The sequence below is a fragment of the Mesitornis unicolor genome, unplaced genomic scaffold (assembly GCF_000695765.1).
Source record: "Mesitornis unicolor isolate BGI_N332 unplaced genomic scaffold, ASM69576v1 scaffold33515, whole genome shotgun sequence".
NCBI classification, from domain to species: domain Eukaryota; kingdom Metazoa; phylum Chordata; class Aves; order Mesitornithiformes; family Mesitornithidae; genus Mesitornis; species Mesitornis unicolor.
Window position 1 is genome coordinate 8,877 of NW_010188079.1, and position 22,395 is coordinate 31,271.

General features: G+C 45.5%; 1 protein-coding gene across 1 annotated transcript in view; it reads right to left on the reverse strand.

Moving 5' to 3' along the window:
• The window catches only part of LOC104541568 (chromosome unknown open reading frame, human C9orf171), a gene marked incomplete at its 5' end in the record, with an annotated part of 23,265 nt that extends 3,777 nt beyond the window's left edge, over positions 1 to 19,488 (reverse strand). Inside the window, 5 exons of the mRNA XM_010185660.1 lie at positions 5,350 to 5,445; positions 5,554 to 5,559; positions 7,097 to 7,199; positions 18,597 to 18,825; positions 19,389 to 19,488. Of these exons, the coding sequence (XP_010183962.1) occupies positions 5,350 to 5,445; positions 5,554 to 5,559; positions 7,097 to 7,199; positions 18,597 to 18,825; positions 19,389 to 19,488 (534 nt within the window). The remainder of the gene's footprint in view (positions 1 to 5,349; positions 5,446 to 5,553; positions 5,560 to 7,096; positions 7,200 to 18,596; positions 18,826 to 19,388) is intronic.
• Between the last annotated feature and the right edge of the window lie 2,907 nt (positions 19,489 to 22,395).

Here is a 22,395-nt window from a genome sequence, read left to right on the forward strand (position 1 = left end):
CAAGGGAATCTGGGCTAAATGGTCTTTATTTGCTTCATAGAAAGATTTCAAAAAGTGCTCAGCAATTTTTGGCTGCTCTATTTAGTGCCCCATGGAGATTTGCGTTTTTGTTTTTTTTTTTTTCCTTCTGAGAATAAAGACCACAGATGTGGAGTTCACTGGTCACTTGGTCTAGGCAATAGAGTGAGTAAAGGAGAATTAACCCATTGGAGCTGTCACTCAGTGTGTGACCCCCTTGGCAGATGTTCTGGGGTCAGACAGAGCCATCAGTTTTCATACTGACCTCATGTGTTCCTGAGATTTGAATCCTGACCCTTTCCATGCCAGGCAAGAGTTTTACTTCAAACTAAGTTGTCTGTTGGTAAATAGCATTTCTGTGTAAGGCAGAATAGGTCTGCAAATGAAACCCCAAGTCCATTTAAAAAGCATCTCTGTGAGTTTGTGTATTAAAAAGTAGGTAGCACTGAAAGCAATGGTAGGGGCTCACCTGTAACCTAACACAGATCATGTGGTTTTATTCTAATGCAAGCCATGATGCTGCAAGCACCCCAGATTTGTTCCATCATGGGTTATCTCCATAACAGCACTGCTACTGATGGTGACTAGGGCCCAGAGGCTGCATTTAGTCATAGAATGGCTGCGGTGTGGGAGGTGACATCTCAGCTGTGGTCCCAGTGGAGATCATGCTCAGGGCAGTGGGGTCTATGCTGCCAATTTGGAACCCTGCAGGGTGTTGTTTTCATTTTGCATTGTGCCTGTTGTAGGCAGATCAGCACTGAAGGACATGAGTGCTGCTTTGGATTGTCACTGCGGGGCTGGGACCCACCAACTCATGTCACTTGGGCCACTAAGCAGCCATCAGGTGACATACATTTATCTCTTTATTTTTGGTCAGCCAAAATCCCAGCTGAAAGGAAGTCTGATCTGGTACCATGGTGACAGAAAGCTCTTGAACTCATTGCTTTATTCTTTAAGCACTATGTAGGGCCTAGGAGACAAGTTTTGTAACATTACAGCTACGTGAAGTTTTGCTGCCCTCACACCTGCGTGGATGAATGCTGCAGCTGAAAAGCCAGCCCACCATGCGCTATGCATATCAAGCGCAGGTTATTTAAGCAGAGTCTGTGGCTTTTCTGACAAGACAACAGTTGCAAAATTACATGAGCTGTGCTTGTCAGTTCAGCTCTTTAGACAAAAATAGAGGTAAGGCATTAAAAAAAAATGTGGAACATTTTTGTGTGTATGTGTTAAACCTTGACTGTTAATTCTGATGAAGGATCAGGCTGTGAGCAGATATCAGATCCCTGGTGAGAATCAAATTCTGGAGCCCAGAATTTTGCTGCAAAGTTTATACAGTGGGGATTCCTCTAATTACTTTCAGTGGAAATTTACCTGACAGAGCTTTCCCAGGTAACGCAAGGCATACGCAGGAGAGCCGCTCAGCCGTTGACAGAGCCTTTGATTTTGTGCCAGGTTGCAAATTAAGTCTTTTGCCAAGGTACCCGAACACTTGCTCGTCAATTGCTTATCGCTTATTCATATCGCGCATCGAGCACAGCTCGTTTCATCTGCTCGGGAAGGCAGCACATGTTGACAAAAGTGTTGTCCAAAGTTGCTGCATTTCCTTTCCTCTCCCTGTTTGGTCAATAAACAAGACTATTCTCTCTGGAAAGCCACCTTCTATGTCTCTGCAAGTTGGAATTCTCTAATGAGCAAAGGGAAAACCCTGGTGTGTGTCAGTGACACGTGGTGCACACAGCGATTTTGACACATGGGTGAATTCTGTCCTACATCACAGCTGTGTGGGGTTTCGCTACCAAAATCCTTCTGGACTGACTTGATAGAGCCTTGGAAATCTATTGTGCAGTGGCCAGCATTGACTTACTGGTTTGGACTACCAAATATTCAGGTGGAGGCAGCTGGAGTCTCACCCTGGGCTTGTGCTGGCAGGGCTATGGGGATGCTGTATTTCGGCAGCAACATCCTTTCCAGAGTTTGGTTGATGTGGAGAATGCCATTCTGCCTGGGTCAGCATGATACTAGTGATGTGTGATGTAGGGATGGGATGTATTCAATAAATATGGTGGCAGGAGTATTTGTCTGTGCTGGGTGCTTGAGGTACAGTCCCCAGGGAATGTAGTCCCACACCTACAAGTAAATGAAGTCTTGGTGCATGGTTGCAGCCATGTTGGCAAAACCTGAGCCCAGAAGCCATGTCCCTGCAGATGGAGCAAGGGAGAGGCTGTTTGCCTTAGGGGGAGACTGAGGAAGAGGAGGGCAGTAGAAGCATCTTGCTGAGGTGAGTAAGGAGTTAACTACTGTTTGTTTTATATTAAAAAAACCCAACCCTCCAATTCAGCAACTTTCCCTAATGAACTGCTTGTCAGGACATGACTGGCTCCCTGCGACCTGTTTGTCTCTGCAGGCTGGAGGGCCCAGGAGACCACATGCCAGGTTGGTCCTCCAGAGCGAGACGCAGAGCAGGAGCGATCACCCGGCATGGTAGAGCCTGTAAATCACCCGGTTAGCTTAATAGCGTGGGCCATTATTCTAAAGCAGTGGGGCTGAAACCTAAATCCAAATGAAAATTCAGTCAATTTGTCTGTACTTTACTGACTGAATGACTATGTAATGTCATGCAGTCCTGGCAATGCAGGGAACAAGCAGAGGCAATTAGCAAGGAGGGCAAAGCTCCTTTGTTTTTTTCTCTTCCATTTCTGCAAGGTCTAGCATGGTGCCAGCAGATAGTCTTGCAGGAACCGAATGGAAAGTTCAGTTTAAGAGCCATTAGTGACATCCATGTCCAGTTACTGTAGCTCCCTGTCAAGCGACAAGGAAAGGAATAGAAAAATCCTCCTTGTTGACTTTATAGGTCTAAAGGAACAAAATCTCATCTTCCTGCTGCCCCTTGTTTTGAGTTACAACCATCTCAGTAGCTGGGTGCTCTGTATTGCTCCCCCAAGCCCAGAGCAGGCCAGGCTGAAAGGCATCGTGCCAGATGACAGGCAGTGACTGAGTGACAAGAGGGATGAGTGGCTTGAGGATGTCACACCCCTGCATCAGCCTTGGTCACATGGAAAAATAGTCGAAAGTGGAGCTGTGGTCAGCGCAATGGAGCCTCTCTATATTCTTGTCCAGAGTTGGAAGTTGTTCCTGGGTCGTGGACATCTTGCATAATGGCCAGAGCAGGACGATGTCACTGAAGGCTGAAATAATATGCAGATGAGTCTGCTAACAAGCTTTCTGTAAAGTGATATTTTAGCAGTAGCTTTTTCCACTGTTTTTTGTGCAGTAGGATGAAGACGTTATATGAATTAAAGCTGGTGTTTTGATAAATTGCCTACAGTGGTCAGTGCTAATGGCTGCCATCCCAGGCTGTTGAGTCTTAAAAAAGCCATAAAGTATGGAAGAGCCTGAGGAAGGTTTCATGAGGACAGAAACACTGCAAGAATAAGCTCCCTCACCTCTTGAAGCACTGCTCTCTCTTCTCACCTTTGTAAAGGAGGGATTGATGGAGTGACTGCTGGAGTCCCTGGGCTTGGTTGAAGGGTTAGGCCAGTTTGTGTTTCAAGACCATTCCACCAGCACATATGTAGAGCCCAACTTTACAGAGATGGCTGAAGCACAGCTTGGAGGCTACTGAGTGTCTTTGGGAACCATCAACTTTCCCTGGGTTGTTACTGCCTTTAACTGCATAAACGTTTATGGGCATTCAAGAGTACTTACTTTTCCATGGAGGAAACCATACACTGAAACTCAACTAAGCAATGAACTGATCCAAGATCTAACATGGGCTGTGTCTGATAGATCTGGAGCTGGGGAAAGGCAAACCTTCCATGTTAATGTAATGAGAAGGGAGGAGTACAGAAAATCTGCAGAGGCTGTGCAAAATGAGCTGTTGCTCCTCCCCTGGATGCTGTTCCTGTGAGGGAAGGGAAGAGGGAGAGGAAGGAGAAAGGCAGAGAGATGAAGAAAAGACTCAGAGGGTTGAGAGCTGTGGCTCGGGGAGGAACCCAACCACAGTTGTGGATGAAACAAAAGGAAAAGCCTGAAGAAAAACGCAGGCTGTGAAAAATGAATAGTGATGGAAAGGTCTGGGGTGAGAGAAGCTCTAAAGAGGAGGCTTGCCCCAGTATCTCGTGTGACTTACACAATCTGTTTAACAGCGATCGGTCATGTTCTTTCCCTGACACTAGCCGCAGCAGCAGCTCTGTGCTGACAGGTAGCGGGGATAAATGATTACTGACATATGCTAATCGGACAGTCTTAGACAGGACGTAACAGGAATACATCAAGGTGGTGCAAAACACATTTCTTGGTTGAAACTCTCCAAGTTGTACAAATAAATTAGCTTCAGGAAGTCAAAAGGCTTATTTCTTGTTTTAAACTGCGGTTAAAAATCAACAGCACAGCTAAAAAAAAATAACCCTGTCAGAACAAGTGTTAGGGCGGAGGGCTGAGAGGCTCTTTGCAGTGGTATCTATCAATGCCAGATATTATTTTGGCTATGTAAACTCCCTGCAGGGTTTCAGTGCTTTCAGACTTTCTGGTGTCTCCTTTCCATTCCCCTTGCCCAGCTCTTTTCCCTTCCTTCCTAAAATGCCCCCTAGCTCTTCACTTGAAGCTTCCCCTGTCATTTACACCACAAACAGAGCTAACAGAATTCAAACAAGTACCCCAGAGCACAGAAGGATGCACAGATTAATTCAGGGAGTTGTTTAGATCCCATTGCTGCAACAAGAAATCCTCACCTTGGCTTTTATTTGTATCAATTAAAGGAAGTGTCATGCACATCTGTAACCTGGCTGGGCCCCTTCCTCAGTTTCAGGGTGAATATTGTCAGTCAGGTAGTTTAGAGAGGTATCAAGAGTGCAAGCTTTCTGGAAATCTCTAATTCTTGGTGTGAAAATGCTTCTCAAAACATCTGGTGTGGTTTGAATTAGTTATGGTGAGAGCTGAGAAAATGGCAGGCTACCAAAATGTAGGGCACTTGTGGGAATACCAGCAGAGAGCAAAGGCCACCCCAGTCCTAACAGGGAGATACAGAAAGATGCTTCTCATCTGGTGAAACTTGTAAAAGTGCACACAAGAAGTTAGGAAATAAGTCATGAAGCCCTTATCTGGGCAACTGCTGTCTTTCTTCCAGGGCTTATGGCTACAAAAAACATCCCACCTTGAAGTACAAAAGAGGCTGATGATTGAACACATCCAGCATAGGAGCATTTTAGGGTCTAGGTCTTGATGAGCTCTGAAGAGCCTTGTTTCTACGTTCCTTTTGTGCTAAGGGTGTCAGCAGGGCACATGGGCAGGGTTAGAAGTTGTTCCTGAGTTCAATCAAGTGCTCCATACCTTCTCGAAGTGGGGCAGGTGCCAGAAGGACTCCTCCTTTGCAGGTGGTGGTTTTTTTCGCAGAAGTGTGGTCCGATTTTCACGCACTTTGTTTTTCTGTAGGCAAAGGTAAACAAGAATGGGTTGAAATGGTTGCACAGCTCTGTACATCAGGTTGGTGTCATGCAACATACTGCCAGTGGGATGAACAGGACTAAAAGTCACTTTGGACTGATGATCACCAGTGCCTGATCTGGGTAGTTTTTCATGTCCATGCAGCTAATATTGATACCTAAGACACTGATGAGGAAAACATGAGCAGCTGCCAGCTTTCAGAGTGTCTGCTTTATGTGGCATCCCAGTGAGTTGACCGCAGCCTGCAGGAAGCCCTGTGCTCTGAGCTAGAGCAATGGCTCATCGCTAGCTCATCACTTCCACACCCTCACCATGGGGAGGTTTCTTGGCTGTCTGGTGTATGTTGCTCTCCTGATTAATTGCAGCTTGCAGTGCTTGATATTCCCAGCACAAACTGGTGCAGGCACCTGGTGAATGTTTTGGCCACTGTGTGAAACACTGGGGAATCTGCCTGCTCTGAGGTCTGGAATGCAGACTTGTGTTGCTTAATTCAGTAATTGGTGGCTGCAGGCTTTGGGAACTTGATGGAAAGAACTTGGTGATTAAAAAAATCAGTCATTAATAGATAAGGTGGGGATGCACTTTCCAACATCTTAGGCTTGTGTATTCATAAAGGAGCTGCTAATTAAGAACACTGTATTCTCGCACTTCAGCTATAAAGCATAGTTTGTGATGGCAGTAAGCCCATTGAAATTGGTTATTACCATATTAGCTCGACTCTTCTTTGAGCCATTAACTAATAAAACAGTCATTGGCTGCTTTTAAATGTTATTACAATATTGGTATGTTTAACAGCACAGAGTTGCACTCTAACATCTACTGCGGGTGCTGGCATCAACCTCTCCATGCCAAGACTGGGGCTGGTGATGGTCCTTTGAACAATCACTGGCTGTACTGTTGTCTTGGTCACTGTCACAGCTAACCTGAGCAGAACCAATGCTGTCCAAAGGACAGTCTGCAGGGCTCCTGGCATGAGCATGACACAAATCCCAAAGATAACTTGAAACCCAATTATTTGTTACAGCAGGGCCTTTTAGTATTGTGGTGATGCAGAGAAAAAGCAGAGCCCCCTTTTTAATTGATACCAGGAGTTTCACAGGGCACCTTGTGAAACTACTGGGCGCTGAGGTCCCTTCCAGCTCCTAATATTCTGTGATTCTGTGATCCTGTGACTAGAGGTGTATTGATGCAGACAGATACTTAATGATGGCCAGAAAGGTGTCTAGGACAGGTGTCTAAGCCTTTTGAAAGGCCTTGGCCAAAGTCCCACTGCCCTGGAGAGCTTGCTCAGCTCCTGCATGTATCTTCAGGTTCAAAGTACTTTTTAAAAAAAGCTTCCCTTGTGTCTCCAGAGCACTTTCAGGCACACATATTGCATTTTGCATACCTAGTGTTCGTTCCCACAGCAGCACCCCACAGGACATGCACTGGCTGGAGCCAGGCTCATCTGGGCTGGGAAGCAGATGATCTTTGTTAGGCTTCACCAGCCTTGCCATAGTTGGGAAGGATGATTTCCCAGCTGAGTGCCCTCCCCATGGCTGGGTGAAGGCCCATCCACTGTGGACTGGGACAGCATGGAGTTATGTCTGGTAGTGGTGCACAGCAAGGGAAAGTACTGCTGGAGTATTATCACCTTTTTCATGTTCTCTCGCAATGCTACTGTCAGTGCTCTCTGCTGCTCCATCCACAGCTCCTTGTATCTGTGTTGAAGGAGGTCAAACATGGGAGTGGAAGGCCTGGAAAACATAGAAAAGACAACAATATAATCTCCAGGGTTAATGCCTCTCTTTACCTCCCCATGCTGACACCCGTCTCTGCTCCTGGAAAATGTTACTGGTGAGAACATGAATAAACCTTTACATGACACCATGGTTCTAGAAAAACAGTAAAAATACAAGGCAGTTACTTGTTGGCCAGTGTTTTGTTTAGCTGGTCTGAGCTGGCATTAACCTAACCAGCTTGTGGCAGAGCTGCATCCTGAAACTGTTGAGCCTTGCTCCTTGCAAGTGAGGATGCTTCAACTTCATCAGCTGCCATAGGAGGCAGATCTGACAGTGGCAGCAGTGGGGTTCTTGCCTCGAGGACAGCACATTACTTACTGCTGTGGTTGTGCTGCTCTTCATTTTCCCCAGAAGCAAACAATTGAAGGTGATGGACAACACTGATCTTCAGTTTTATTGGTCCTTGTCCTTGCAGACCTTGCTGGGGAGGGACTTCTCTCATCTCAGTAGCAACCTATAGCAGTGTGGAGTTGTCAGCCTCAGCTTTGCTCCCACCTGTAGCCCACAGTGCCTTCAGCTGCAGCTCCCATAACAGAAAGGCAATGCTTTCCCTGCCTGTCTGGACCAATAGCTGGGGACTCAGGCTAATGGCTGGGCTGCTTCTGGGCCACCAGCTTCACCAGAAGGTGGTTTTCTGCTAGGAGAGCCCATGGGCCACAGAGTGAGCTGGTGTTTCATGGCTTTTGGCAGGAGTAGGTCCAAAATTGGTAGCAGCCAGCTTTTAGCAGTCTGGAGAATCTTTGATCACGGAGAGTGCCAGCAGCACGTATGCAAATAGTAACTCTTCTGTTTCTTGTTCTTTCACCCCTGCGGTGACTTTTATTACTTAATTATTGCACACCACATGCTTCAAAACAGCCTAATCTATGGTCGTGTTTTCTAATGATACTAGATGTGCGATCCAGCAATATACATCCCAAGGGGGCATTCATATCAGAGGAGACATCCTTCTGCAGACCTCCTGTTTCATAGATCACATGCTGCAGGGCTTTTCAAGGCTCTGCTTACAAATCAGCTGTGCTACTCCAGACCATTATCTGGAGACACCCTGTGTCAAAGGGGACACTGACATTTACCCTTTGTCTTCCCCTCTTCGCCCTGCTCTTCCCCTTCCAATTTGGCACTTCATACTGATGAGAGCTAGGCAAAATATTTAGAAATTATAAAAGATGTGGTAAACCTGTGGTTGAGTGTCTTATTGTTTGGATGGGTGTCCAAATCACAATTGTTGTAAATTTTGGTAGTCCTGGCAGAAGCATGTGGCGAGCCTTGCACATGGGCTTGTTTCCTTGGCCTGCCCCTTTCCTCTCCAAAGGAGCTTTCCTGGTGCACAGAAATAGCAGGGAGGGATGCAGGAATACACTGAGCCTTTGTGCATGGTATTTGATTATTGATTTTTGTGGTAGCTGAATGTGTTTTCCCATCTCTATGGAGGTGACTTTTACCATCTCCAGTGGACCAGCCAGTTGGTGACTGATTAGTCCACAGCTGGCTTGTAAGTAAATGCTTGAAAGGACACATTTGTGTTGATGCTCTTCAGAGATCCTTCCCTGCCGTGTGATTAATCGCATTTAAGTCCTGATCCAGCAAAGTATAGAATTATGCCTGGAATAACACGCATGGACTGCCTCTTTGAAATCTGTGGTTGTGACTCGTGTGCTTAGTTCTACACGTAAGCTCTGGGGAGGCTACAGGACATGAGGCTTTGCCTGGATTTTCCTGCCTCCTCTGAGAGAAATACTGAGGAAGTGAGGAAGAGTGGGGGATATCAGGTAATGCACTTCTTTGACTACGGTTACCAGAGAAATTTCAGAGAGGTGGCTTATTCTTTGTAGGTCAAATGATGATCTCATTGGAGTGGATGGGGAATTTTGGCCCCGGTATCAGTGCCACTTGGCAGTGTGACAGTATTTCCCATTTGCAGCTGGCCTTTGGGGAAAATGTCCTTTTGCCTTAGTGTTACTTAAGGACAGGAATGAATGGCCTGTGTGTTCTGTTTCCTTTTGTCACCCTGCCCAGGTGTCACTCCTCTGAACTGGGAGGATTTTGCTGTTATCGTCTGCGGATGCTGTGGGGAGAGCGGGGGAAGCATCCACTGAAAACGCTTATTGCAGACTGAAATCCATCTCGTTCAGAGTAACTCAGATCTCCTTGTTTTGGCACAAGCACCCTGCCACAGAAAGGAAAGGGAAAGAAGTTCTGATAGGATGTAACAAATTATTTATAATTGTGGAAAAAAATAATCAGCTGCTTCCTTTTATAGTCAAATAGTTGGAGCCACTTCTAATGTTGACATTTCCTAAATATTTTAAAATTTATCTGTGCACATTTTCAAAACTATTATCTCTGAAACAGTTCCTGTCTCTTTAATAGACTCTCTCTCCAATTTACTTTCAAGAGTCAGGGTACAGACCTATTTTCAACAGAAGTGACAAGCGTCTGCTAGCTTGGTTATACAATGTGGTATGCTAGTCTGCCAGAGATCTCTTGGAAAAGAAGCTGCAGCCTCCTAATAGGCTATTTTACTGTGAAAACAATGTTAAAAAGTATAATAAAGTATTAACAATATTAAAATAAAACAGTGTAGGCCTTAAATGAGCTACAAACTAGTTAAATCTACTCTATTCAATATGAGCCTTCAGTGCTTTGCAGCTGATACCTCAGAGCTGGGATTTATCTAAAATGAAGGCACCAGGGACATGCAAGAGAAATGGTAATTATAATTTGCAAACATTAGGCTGACACTTTTTTGTGTATGTGTGTATAAATTCTGACAGCTGTGATTTGTGCCATGCCAAATAGTGCTCGAAAGGCCTGGGAATGGCTCCCTTTCTGGCAGGCCGTCCTCAGAGCAGCAGCTCATTAAAACTTTGGAGAAGGAGAAGTTGCCGAAAACAGGAAGGCGTCAGAACCATCTGAGGGACTTTTGGTACACGCTTGTTGAAAGGTGTTTGAGAAGAGAGCCTTGGGTCTGACAAACTGGAATTTTAGTACGCCTCTCCGTTCACAGTGGGGCAAAATAATTGGTCATCAGTGAGTACTAATTTGGTTTAGTAGCCAGAGGCGGTTTTTTTCTTCCCAGAAAATCAATGACAGTGCCGAGGTCTGTTCAACGTGATTCAGCTCAAGACGGGTCCTCATTTAGCTCTTGATGCTTCTTCCACTGGAGACAGCTATTTTGTTAAAATGAAATTAAAATCTAGCTATAATACTCGGCTCAGGGAGCGGCACCCGTCAATGCCATGCTGCTCTTGAGGTTTCAAGGTTGTCAGTCTCATCTCAAACTTATTTTCAAAGGTTTATGTATCAACTGGAAAAAAAAGGTACTTGGCAAAAGTGGATACAAAGGACTTTGCTCAGGAAGGAGGTTTATACCAGTTTAAAAGGTGCAATCAATTTGATTGCAAAGTTCTGTTATAAAAGGGTAAAAACTTGACTTGTGATTGCCTTTTTCTTGTATTATTCAAAAGCATAGGGGCTTGTAAATATTTTAGTGCGAACTTCAGCCCCTGGATTTTTCAGGGAAGTCTCCAGCCAGGGCAGACGGCTCCTGCTGCCCTCTTCTGCTGCTGGTCAGGACAGGCTCTGGCAGGAGTGGAGCTGTACTGAAAACACTGCTTTAATTTCAATAGCAGCAGAATCTGACCCTGCATGGGTGCTCATGCAACAGATAAATCATAATTGAATTTTTTTAAAGTTGGGATATTAAAACTGTGGCAACACCACTGCCTACCCTGAAACTTTAACCCTTTCTTGAAAGGTTAATGAGGTTTCAAGGGGGCTTACTCCTTGCTGGTGTCCTTCCTCCTAAGATGATCTGTGTTTGCAGCATAGCTAGGATCTGGGGTCTTTGAGCGCACCACCTTTGTATTCCTTTCTTGTGTACTTCAAGATGGGAAGGATTTGTCCTGTTGTAGTAGTGTCCATAGAGAGTTCTTCCCGTAGCTTGTGGCTAGGTCAGCTAAACCGGCTCTCCCACCAGCTCAGGTTGGTTTCTTACTCGGAACCAGTTTGATGTCCAGCATTTCTGGAGTGTGGGGCTCCTCAGTGCAGCCAGCGCATATTATCTTCAGCAAATAAAGCACAGGCTGGGGCTGTGATTCTGCTCGAGGCCTTGGGGTAGCGCCAATGCAGGCAGCAGAAAGGCATTAATGCTCGGGTCCCTCTGCCCTGAAAGGGGGCTGATAGCAGAGGAAAACTCTGATTACAGCTCCCTTGTACTGCTATATCATCTCCCTTCCTCCCTCGTTACTGATGGGCTGGAGCTAGCCATCTATCTAGCATTAATTTGTCTCAGTGTAGCCCAGCAGGAAAATTACAGCTCTGGCCCTTGTGCGAGAGCTGGTATGGCCCCGGCATCCCCCTGCAAACTGCCTGGCTCTGCCTTGCCTTAATTGTTCCCCTTTGGCCGGTGGACCTGTCTCTTCTAACAAGGGCAGTGAGGAGGGCTGAGGTAATTGAAGCACTTAGCCACACTCCCCAGCATTGCCTCCTGCAGCTAATTAGGAAAGAGGGCCGCTGGGCTCTTCGTTATTTCTTTTAATTGTTTGTAGGTTTTGCATAACAGTGAATGGCAGAAGAGGGATGTGCAGTTAGTGGTGAATTCTTGACTTTGAAATTTGTATAAAAGGTCACTTACAATTTGTAAACACTTTCACAGGAGTGGATTCAATTAGCTGCTCCAGCAGTCCCTGCACACGTGTGTGGGTGTGTTTGTATGGAGAGGGAGAGATGGCAAAAGAAGCAGGATGTGAATGGAAAGGCTCTTCATTTTCTTAAGAAGCTTGTGGACTACATGCTAAAGTTATAGGCCCCTTACAGCTTTATGGTCCTCTAAATAGGTCCTGGCAATAAACCCATGGAGAGGCCTGAAAGATCATTTTTAAATGATCGCCACTTGTCCTCGCTTTCCATTAACTGCTGAAGAAAATAACAAGAGAAAAATTGGTAGAAAACACTCAGGGACCATTTTTTTTTTCCAGTCTTTGAGCTGGCAGAGCTCTCAGCTGAAATAGTGGGTCTTTCACCCGCATGGCAGCTGCAGGATCTGTGCCGTCAAAGCACAGATTACTCTGAATTTCTGAAGCTTCTTTACAATCCTTGTAATTTGGATGAGGAAATAACAATATAAATTATTTCACTGTGGGCAGCCAGTGAGGCAGTGGCTCCTTCTAAGTGTCAGAGGATCTGTTATGTTGCTCAGAGGGCTCGTATGTGTAGAACAGTAAAAAGAATAAAATCCATTGTAAACATGCACTTTAAAAGATTTATCAGATGCTCATAGCTGTACTTAGGAGTACACATGGTTACAAGAGCACCAATTTGCTTTACTATTCCCTCCCAAGCCCAGAGTGAGATGTATACTTGGAACGGTCCTAAATGCACACATGGAAACACGTGTCTTGCAGTGAAGATACCAAATCAGCTCTTACCCATTAAATACCTGGCTTCACAAGCTGGAATTTATGCACTAGCATTGATTTTTTGGGTCGGAGATAGCCTTTGGCTGACTTAATTGAAGTTTATTTAGATTTATCTTCAACACATTTTTCTACTGACTGGGATTCACTGTTAGCCTCTGAGAAACTCAGATGGGATGTCATTATGGGACAGAGATTCTACCTGGAGGTCTCAGTCTGTGGCTGAGAGTGAACAGTGCTCAGTCTGCAGTGAGCAACAAATGCAAAACATCCTGATGAGTAAAAAAAAAAACAACCAACAAAACTACAACCAAGAAAAAACCCCACAATGCTGAGCAAAACAAATCAAAGAGCAAGGTCTTCCCCTTGACCTCCATCACATGCTTGAAACTCTCTAGCTGGGTGGGAACATTACTTTGTTTGAAAGAAAAGATGTCAATGAGGGCTGAAAAGCTTTACTTTCACAAAAAGGATTCTGTGGTTATTTTTCCTGACCCAGGTTTTCATTGCACAGACTGCAAAAGCAGAAGTTTACAAGGGAAAAAGTCTACCTGTGGCAAGAACTAGTTTTAGATGGTAAAAGTTTTGGTAGAAATTTTTCAGCCATCTGCAATCAATGGAGATAAACACAAGCCTGTGTGAGAGAGTAAATTACTTTCCCATTCAGTGTAATGCAATCAGTAATAAGTGACCTAAATCTCTATTCTTTAGATATCTTTTTTCCCCAGCTCTGTGGCTGACATGCAGGACCCGAACCTTATGCCAAACCATGAGTTGGCTGTTTATTTTCTCTTAATCAGGGAGCATGAAGTAGTCAGAAACTGTTACAGCCACAGTAAAGAACTACACTGGAGTGGAAGCAGTATCTTCACGGTGCACTTGGGACTTTTTGAAGAGGGTAACAGGTCTTTCTGCCCAACCAAGTGCTGCAGCCACCCGGGCACGAGGCAGCACAGTCCAGGCAGATGCAGCTGGGAGCTCTGCGATAGCTTATGTACACACAGCAACGTGATGTGAGCATGTACCCAGCCTGGAACATCTTCAGGAGAAGAAAATTATTCTTGAAATAGAAATTCTTATCTTAGTGATGTGAGAATGGTGGCAGAGGCACAAAGTGCGGTTTGCTGTGGAACTGGATAGGATATGCAATTATCTGAACTGATGAGAGTCCTGTATTTTTTAACTTGGTTGCATTTTTCTAATGCATTCAGCCTGACAGCGGTTCCAGCCGCTATGTTACATTTTTATAATCATTTTTTTTCAGTGCTCAGATATTGTTTTTCTAAAACTTTTGTTTGCCTCAATCTTCTAGTGGCTTTACACTCTCTTTATTTGTTTGGCTTCCAGTGATCATGGCTCAGATGTGGGCTAGCTGTAGTATTCATCTTTCTTGCCTGTCCAGCTTTTCCTGGTGGGTTCCTTCCAGGAATATCCTCTACTCTTCAGTATTTATTCTTTGATGTATTTTTGCAGCTGGTCTATTACTAGATTAGCTTTTTTTATTTTCCAGGGCCATGTATTATTGACCTGAAACATTCTTTAACTGTCTCAAACATGAAGCTACCACTGCACACTCAGTGCCAAAGAGATGCTGAAAATATCTAAGCACCTTTTGGGCAGCTTTCTAGACTTCTGGCTGTGTCAAACACTGAAGCAGAAGCTTGAGTACTGAAACCTCCCTTTTCAGGGAAGGTGAAAGCTAAGGACAGAGCAGTCAATTAAGCCAGGAAGCTGCAGGGACAGCCAAGGTAACAGCTGAGCTGCTAAAGGCCAGCGAGACAATTGTTAACAGAACATTAGGACAACTGCAAAGATAGGAAGAAAAGAGGAGGTGCTGGATAACTGATGCCCTTGGCCAATAGTAACAATTTGAAGAAGAGAGATTAGTGACCAAATTCTTTAGAGAAGTGAGTTTGCTGCAGGAACATGGTGAAAGCAGCTGCCAAAGGATTAAAACCAGTTTTAGAGAATGGGAGGTGGAATGGTAGGAGGAGACAAAGTTGGAAGGAAAATGGAATGTAAAATTCAGGAAAGGGATGGTTGAAGTGAAGGCGGACAGTAGGAGGGACCCGGCAGGAGATGTGGGGATGACAGAGTGCCAGGGAAATCCTGCCAGCACACCCAAGGTCAGCCCAACCTACAGGCCAACTGCCAAGTGGATGGCAGCACGTTGGAGGGGCAGGGTTATGGCCATGCAGGGTTTGAAGGAGGTACAGATGTAGAATGGCAGAGAATGGCATGTCTGTCCGGTCCTTGTGTCCAGGAATATGTTCTGGGACATAGCATGCAGAATTAGACAACTTGCTCTACTAAGAGTCAAATGAAAGCTGTTCTCTAAAAGCAGCCCTGGCAATGCTGGGCAGTGGATTCATGCTGAGGATGCACTCTGCACTGCTGGCTCCTGGGGAGAAAACTTGTGTTTGGGCTACCAACTGTGTGCTGGTATGTTTTGGCTTCAAACACCTTATATGACCTTGTGCAAATCAATATAATCTGAAGTCTAGCTGTAGGCAGCATCCATATCTTTGTGCATACTTCTAGAACCAAAAATGACCGTTTAATGTCTGCTAATTTCAGTGCAGAGTGAACTTTAATCAGAAAAGGTGGTTAGGAGGAAAAATGTGGGTCTGGACATCTATTGGGATTTCCAAATGCACCTTGAATACCAAGCTATATTGACACCAGTGAAGAGGTCTTCACAGACCTTCTGTGTCTTTAGATCTCCAGTATTACCAAAACCCAGCCCACTTAGTGCCCTGCATCCTCCCTCTTGTAAAACAAGGTTGTTGCACAAAGAGTGTGGGGGCTGAGTACAGTTGCTAGTAGCACTGTGTTGTGAGGTTATTTTAAATGAAAGGACCTAGGACTTGGGCCCAGGAAGACAGCAGCCCTAATCCGCACACATCTTACAGCTTTGAAATGTGTCATGCACAGAGCACGTGGTTGGGATGAGTTTAGCTCCTGGAGGGGGAGGTATTGCCAATGATGGGCATTTGCCTTGAAAGAAAACCTGTAGACCTGTTTGCGGTGGGGTTGAGGGCTGAGGCAGATGAAGCTGAGCGTGCGTGCGTGGCAACGTGGCTGTTACCCCAGTGCTCAGTGGACACGTGGTCTTTTGCAAATTGTGGCTTGCACAAGGCTGCTCTTGTAGAGATCAGAAGCCGGAGCGTGAATCGGGAGAGCTTGACTGGAGGATGCCCCATGGGGGAAGCTGGGACCCTACCACATCCTCGTTACTGCTGACCTTGGCGTGAGCTCTGGCTGCTGATGGATCAGCTACGGAGCTGGACAAGACCCTGGGGAACCACTATATTATCTATTATCGTCCCATCAGTGCCTCCCCTGACCCCTCCCAGCTCTGAATGCCACAGGCATCAGGGAGGGAATAAATCTCTGTCTGATACTGAGAGAGAGAAGGGAGCGAAAGCAGAAAAAAGGAGAGATGAAAAATGTCCTTTTTATGACTCTCACAACAAAGCTGGCCACATGATTCGTAGCAAATATTTCTCTGGGAAAAGGGAGGGAGAGAATGGGGGGAATCAGCAAAAAAGCAGAGCTGCTTCTCTTCTCTGAAAGATGCCCATGGGGAATTAATAGAGGGGTATGGGTGACCTTTGAAGGTAAATATCCCAGGAAAGGAAAGAGGCCTCAAAGCTTCAGAAAGCTCACTCCAGTGTCTGATGCTGCCTTGTGAAATGCTCCATGCAGCACACGTCCACCATGAGCAGAAAGCAGATGCATAAGCGATCTGCTGTGCTAGAGGGAGCAGCAGGGCCAGGGTGTGATTAATAAGGCACTTACAGCAACCACAACATTTGTGTTCATTCCTATTGGGGATGAGCCGGGAGACCTCGTACTTGTGAGCCTGGGGAGAACTCCTGACCTTGGTGTCTTCAGGAGACAGAAGCCTTTAGCAGTGCAGCTCAGGGCCTGAGAAGGGGCTGGAGGTGCATTGCCAAGGAGATGTTTGTTTTTCAAAGTGGATATTTCTAAAAGCAAGCAAGTGCTTAGAGTCATGCAAGAAGATTGTATGCCACTGTTCAGCACCCAAACATTCATGTGTCTTAGTTGTGACTGCCTTCCCAATTAGCAGCACTAAGGATGCAATCATACAGGGCTTAGTCTGAAAGCAGAAACAACTTAAATCCAGTGACAACCAAGTTGTTTTGAAGAGGACAGGTCTTGCTGAACCTGGTCAACTGTGACTAGGGCCAGGCTTGGGCTGGAGAGTGCTCACCAAAGCTCGTATCTTTACCTTGTCAGTCATGGAAAAGTATGTTAAATTCCCACTTTTACCAGAATGGCTGTAACAACTTCTTGGTAATCCCAGTAATTTGATTTTGTCTATAACGTGCTTTTAAAGTAAAGGGATAAATACAATAACTCTGCATAAAAGGTAGCTATTAAGGAGCAGGCAAGTTGTACAATAATAACTTTAAATTAAAAGCCCTTTCCCACTACTTCTGCTGTTGTGGGGTCTGCAGATTTTCCTTAAAACTTTTGAAACGTGCCTAGACTTCTTACAGGCAGCCATTTAACCTCCGTTTATGAAGAAATAAAGCAAAATTGATGTTGATTTTTGTCTACATTGGGGGATACTTTTGCAACATAAAAGCCCTTTTGCCTGCAATTTGCAGAGCAGCCCTGTCACATCGGTGAGGGCTGATACTGATAAAGATAAAGCTTTATAGCTGGGGCATTTGCAGCTAACAGCAAGCTAATGCTACATTTTCATTTTGATGCAATTAATGTTAATGTCTGCTACGAAAATTGTCATTAAATACCATTTTAAAATCCATTCAATTTGCATATGCAAAGCCCATTTACTATCATGTAAGATACATGTTGCCGTTCATCATGTCTTTTCTCTAGAATTTGTAGCTGTTATTTTTTCTGGTAGTGATTATTATCTAACTCTTAAAATGAAACCTAATGTCTGGTCCAGACCTGATCAGAGCAAGAAAACCCTCTGTCCTCCAGCAGCAGCAGAGTTGCTTTGGAGCCCCTTTCAAAGGCTCTGAGCATTTTTGTGGACTTACTGGCCCTTCTACACTGCTGTGGTCTCCTGTGGAGGAGGCACAATGGAAGTGTGTGCTTCTAGGCACACCTAGAAGTCAGTCTAAGGTGCCAAAGCTCTCCCCTGCAGACTCCCTGTTGCACAATTCCCCGTGAGAAATCAGCACAGCATGCAGCTGGGAGCTGTTACATGAGGGGGATGTTAAATGGGTCACTTCTAAATGCTGTACCTGTTTGAACCTCAGGCAGGACTCACGTATGCTGGATGCCTTATAAAAATCTTTTAGAAGATGCTATCTCAGTGTGATGCCTTAAATATCCTGCTGCATTGTAAGGGGTTGCTAGGGGAGCAGCAGGTACCAACTCCCCTCCAGCCCTTGGGTGGAAGCCCAAGAAAGCAGGAGAGTGAGTGGTGAAGAGCTTCTTTGCCTTCATTCAGATGTAATACCACTTTCCACCGAATGAAGAGCAATGAACTAACAAGTGGGAGAGCGTAGGATAAAGAACTTGAAGCAATTCTTAATAGCACCAGAGTATTTCAACCAGTATGAACAGGTAGAAATGCTGTTGCTTTGACTTTCTGACCCTGAGAAGGCATTATTCTGGCTTACAACTCTTCATATTCCCTTTAAGTTAAAGGCTTTACACTGGATGTATTTTTAAGGGGTTCCAAGCCCTTGGTGCCAGAGGTGAAATGGGGATGTGTTGTGGCATGTAGATTAGCTTTAGGTAGTTTATTTATCTGACACATGTGCAATCAGACATGGAAGCAATGCTGTGGCTCAGCTGCAGTGTGTCCAGGTTCAGGACGCTTCTCTTTTGGGGACTCTGCTAGCTGAGATGTGGGAGAAATGCAGATGTGAGGGCAGAAAGGTTTAATCTCATTCTGAGAAGGGGCCCAAGCCTTCCCCCTTACCGTGGTGGGACGCCATAGGTCATGTCTGGAGGTACTTTAGGAGGAGATCTATCAAAGCGATTGTATCCAGCATCTTTGCGTCGAATGTCCTTGGCCTTGTAGTACAAATTAAATTCACGGGCTGTGGTGTAACCAGCCTTCAGAGCACCACGGTTCATGGTGATGAAGTCTCGGGCAGTGTTCCGATGTAAATTAGCACTGGGCTCTACCGTGTTCCAGTGGCCTATTGCTGAAGATGGAGGGAAACACAAGAGGCAAAGAGAGAAAGATCAGGCATCTCAGGTAACTGCTATTTGGGAAGGCAGGCTGATGTTTGTGCAGCATGCACAAGAGCTTTTCATGGCTTTCATGCATTTTGCCATGGTTTCACTGTGGAGTGAACTTTGTCTCCTATCCCACTGCATTTCTTATGGGGACATCTCCCATCTGAAATGGATGGTTTCTCATCCTCCACCCTGACTTGCTCAGCAAGTCTGATTTCACAGGGGAATTGTACCTGAGAGCACAAAGTAGGATCTCTCTCAAGTTATGAAAGTTGCTATGTGTACTATCCTTAGTGGGTGCTGTACCCTTCTCTACTCAAGCTCTCTGTGATCCTAGGAAACTTTCCAATATGACAGAGAAACTTTGCTAGTCACCAAGCAATTTGGGTGATATTAATGAAAATGGATGAATGTTGAAGCTCTTCACTTCCAGCATGATGAAGTATTGAAGAACACTGGGAAGGAGAGGAGTGTCCCTGCTAGCATTAGGACTTCATTGCAAGTCTGTATTTTAGTGGTGGTGTCATACCTTCAGAGACCCCTCCGTCTGTCCGTCCGAAGTACAGCCCATATGAAAAATCAAAGCCTGGCAGGGTGTAGCAGTTTCTCTGGGGCTTCCCCAGTTCTGCCTGCAGAAAAGTGAAGTTAAAGGAGAAGCATAAAGACCCTTCCTGATAAGCTAAAGACCCTGAAAATAAGTAAAATAATTGCAACAGAATGTGGCCATGAGTACCAGGAGTGGCTCTGGCTCCATGTGGCACGGATTTGAATACCACTGCCTGGACACAAGTGAACGATGGTGCAAAAGGAGAACTCACAGCCATGAGGCTTTACCAGGGCTGAAGCCTAAGAGATGCGGAATTTCACACAGATTTTTACCTGAGTTGTAAAGCAACCTAGCTTTGCTGGAAATATGAATCCTGACTCAATATGTATAGACTTGAAGTCTCCTCACTTGCTTAATTTCTCCTTTGGCTAGGATGCTTAGCTGTGGTGCCTGCAGGAAAGGCTCTGCAGGTAGTCCGAACTTTCCTTTGAGTTATTTCATTTCCAAGTTGTGCACCCTCCTAGAAAACTGGCACAAACTTCCCCGAGTACAGTCACATCACCATTCCTGCCTGGGAATAATCAAGACACAAGGCATGTTGCAAGGGGGAGGATAAGAGGGATGAAGAAGGGGAAGACAGAGCCCTGGGGTTTATAGCACAGAAAAGAAGAGAACTTGAGCTCAATAACCTCATCTCTATTTAGTTTTAAAATGAACTCTTCCCCAGCCCATGCGTGTCCCAGCCTAGTGGTGTCTGTGGGATTAACTGACCTCCCTTCACCTCTTTGTCTCTACCCTCCCATCTCCATGGTGAAGTCACTGCGGGATGTGTGTCTTGAAACCTTATTGCTGCTTGAAAGGGACGTGGTGGAGGAGGGAAGGAGCAAGAGCCTGGCAGCCTGGGTCTGTGTGGCTGTGCTAGGAGAAGCTGGAGCAGGGTTACACAACAAGGCCCCCAGAGCCTTGAGGCGTGGTGTGGGTGCTTTAGGAGAGGTTATTTTCCTTTGGAATAGTGCTGGGTAAGTTGGGGGGTTGTAGGTGTTGGCAGGTCTTGCTGGGAGAACGGATGTGCTGAAATCCTACTCTAGTGCTTCTCATAGGTGAATCATTGAACATTGGCATTGAACTAACAGTTAGTACACTCCAGAGTGAACACACTCTGGATCAGGAGATGCTGAATCAAATGCAGCCCTTTCTGCAGGGACTGAGTGAACAGAGTGAGACTGAAAATGAACCACCTCCAAATTGCCACTATGGCAGGCTGAGGCTGTACAGCAGCGATAAGAGACACTGCTTACCAGAGCTTCTTGTATAGAAACACCATCCAACCCAAAATTTACGTTCTGCTCCCAGCCAGCACTGTGCAAACCGTGGCCAGGGCCTCAGAGAAGCCACAGCTCTCTTGTACGCTGTCAGCCTAGCGGCACCTTTCCATTGTGCTGTTAGAGGGTACTCACCAAGTGTGCATGATGCTGCTGAACAGCTTGAGCTGTTCTGCGTTACCCTCAGCTCAGGTAAAAGCTCTTATTGAGTCATGCCCAAAACAGACACCTTTTCAGAGGGCTCTGTGTTGAGGTTTCTAGAATTGGCTCATAATTCCTCAAACTTTTTTTGCCTGGAGCCATTTTTTCATGCATTCAGTTTAGAGTTTCTCAGCTCCTGCTCCTATATGCAGCTACACAAAAACTTAAAAACACACACAGTGGCTGCAGCACTGGGCTCCTCACCAGTGTCCCCACGGGTGAGATTGTGCCCACTTGCTTGAGTGACTTGTCTGTACTGACAGCAGTTCTGCTCCTTTGCACATCCTGGCAAACTGGCTGTCAGCTTTGCCAGTTTGTGATCACTGGGATGAATCCTCTGTGCCTGCCAGCCCGTAGAGTGATGCTTTCAGGTAGATGCAGGGTCTTGCTTCCCAGGCCTGGGAGGGAGGTGCTTCATCCTGGCTGTCTTAAATCTATGCACTTGCGATGCTATGAAACAGGTGTGGTATCCTTGTGACTCTTGGGAGCTCGAGTTCACCATGAAATTAATTTTGTGAATTTGCTAACAGCCTTTGATAGATTTGAAAACCCCATCAGGCTCCTTGCCCTGTGTGAAGCTACAGATCCTTTGTTGCAAATGGACGTTTTTTGCAAGCAGTCGACTTGGCTACCTGATACAACCTGTGCATAACATGGCTGCATTCCCCCAGCTGCCTCCTGCAAACCTCTAGCAGAGGAAGGGACTGGCCCTCGCAGATGTGTCCAGCACCAAGCATGATGGGAGTGAGCGGGCTTCTAGTGCTACTGCAACTGAAATGTCACGCGGCAGCGTTAAACCATATGTGCATGCTGTATGTGAGTTACAGAGCTCGCGCAAAGCATATAAACCGGTGCCAGAGATGATAAAGTAGCTTTCATTGCTGATCTATTTCTCCTATATTTACAGGCATTTGTACGCTGGCTATTTTTAGATTAGTTGTCACTGATATACAAGTGAAATGGTGTAACGTTCCTCAGATGCGTGAGGAAAGGCTTTTTGCAGGGATCAGGATACCGGATCAGTTAAGTGAGGTCAGAAATCTGCTATGACAGCAAAGGTGTGGCAGATGGGAGAAAATTGCTGAGAAACTGCTGGAAAGGAGAGAGGTTTGTAATCTGTGGCAAAGCTGCTTTCAGACCCTTGAATACAGAACTCTAGGATGGAAGAAATTATGGGATTTAAAGATTCTCTTTTGTAGAGCACCTGAAGTTAACACAGTTAACAGTTACTCCATCACAAAATGAGCGCATGCTGTTTCCTTTTACAATCAGGTGACATTTTACAGTCACTTTGCACTGAATAAATAAAGCTGAAGGTGCTAGATAATTAATTAAAAAAAAAAACTGGTCCAATATGTTGAACATGGAGAGAACCTGTGCCTAAAGAAAATCAATGGACTCGGAGGACTCAGATTGCCTGCCAACATCTTTTACCTACAAAAGCAAAGAGGAGGAAGGAGGGAGCA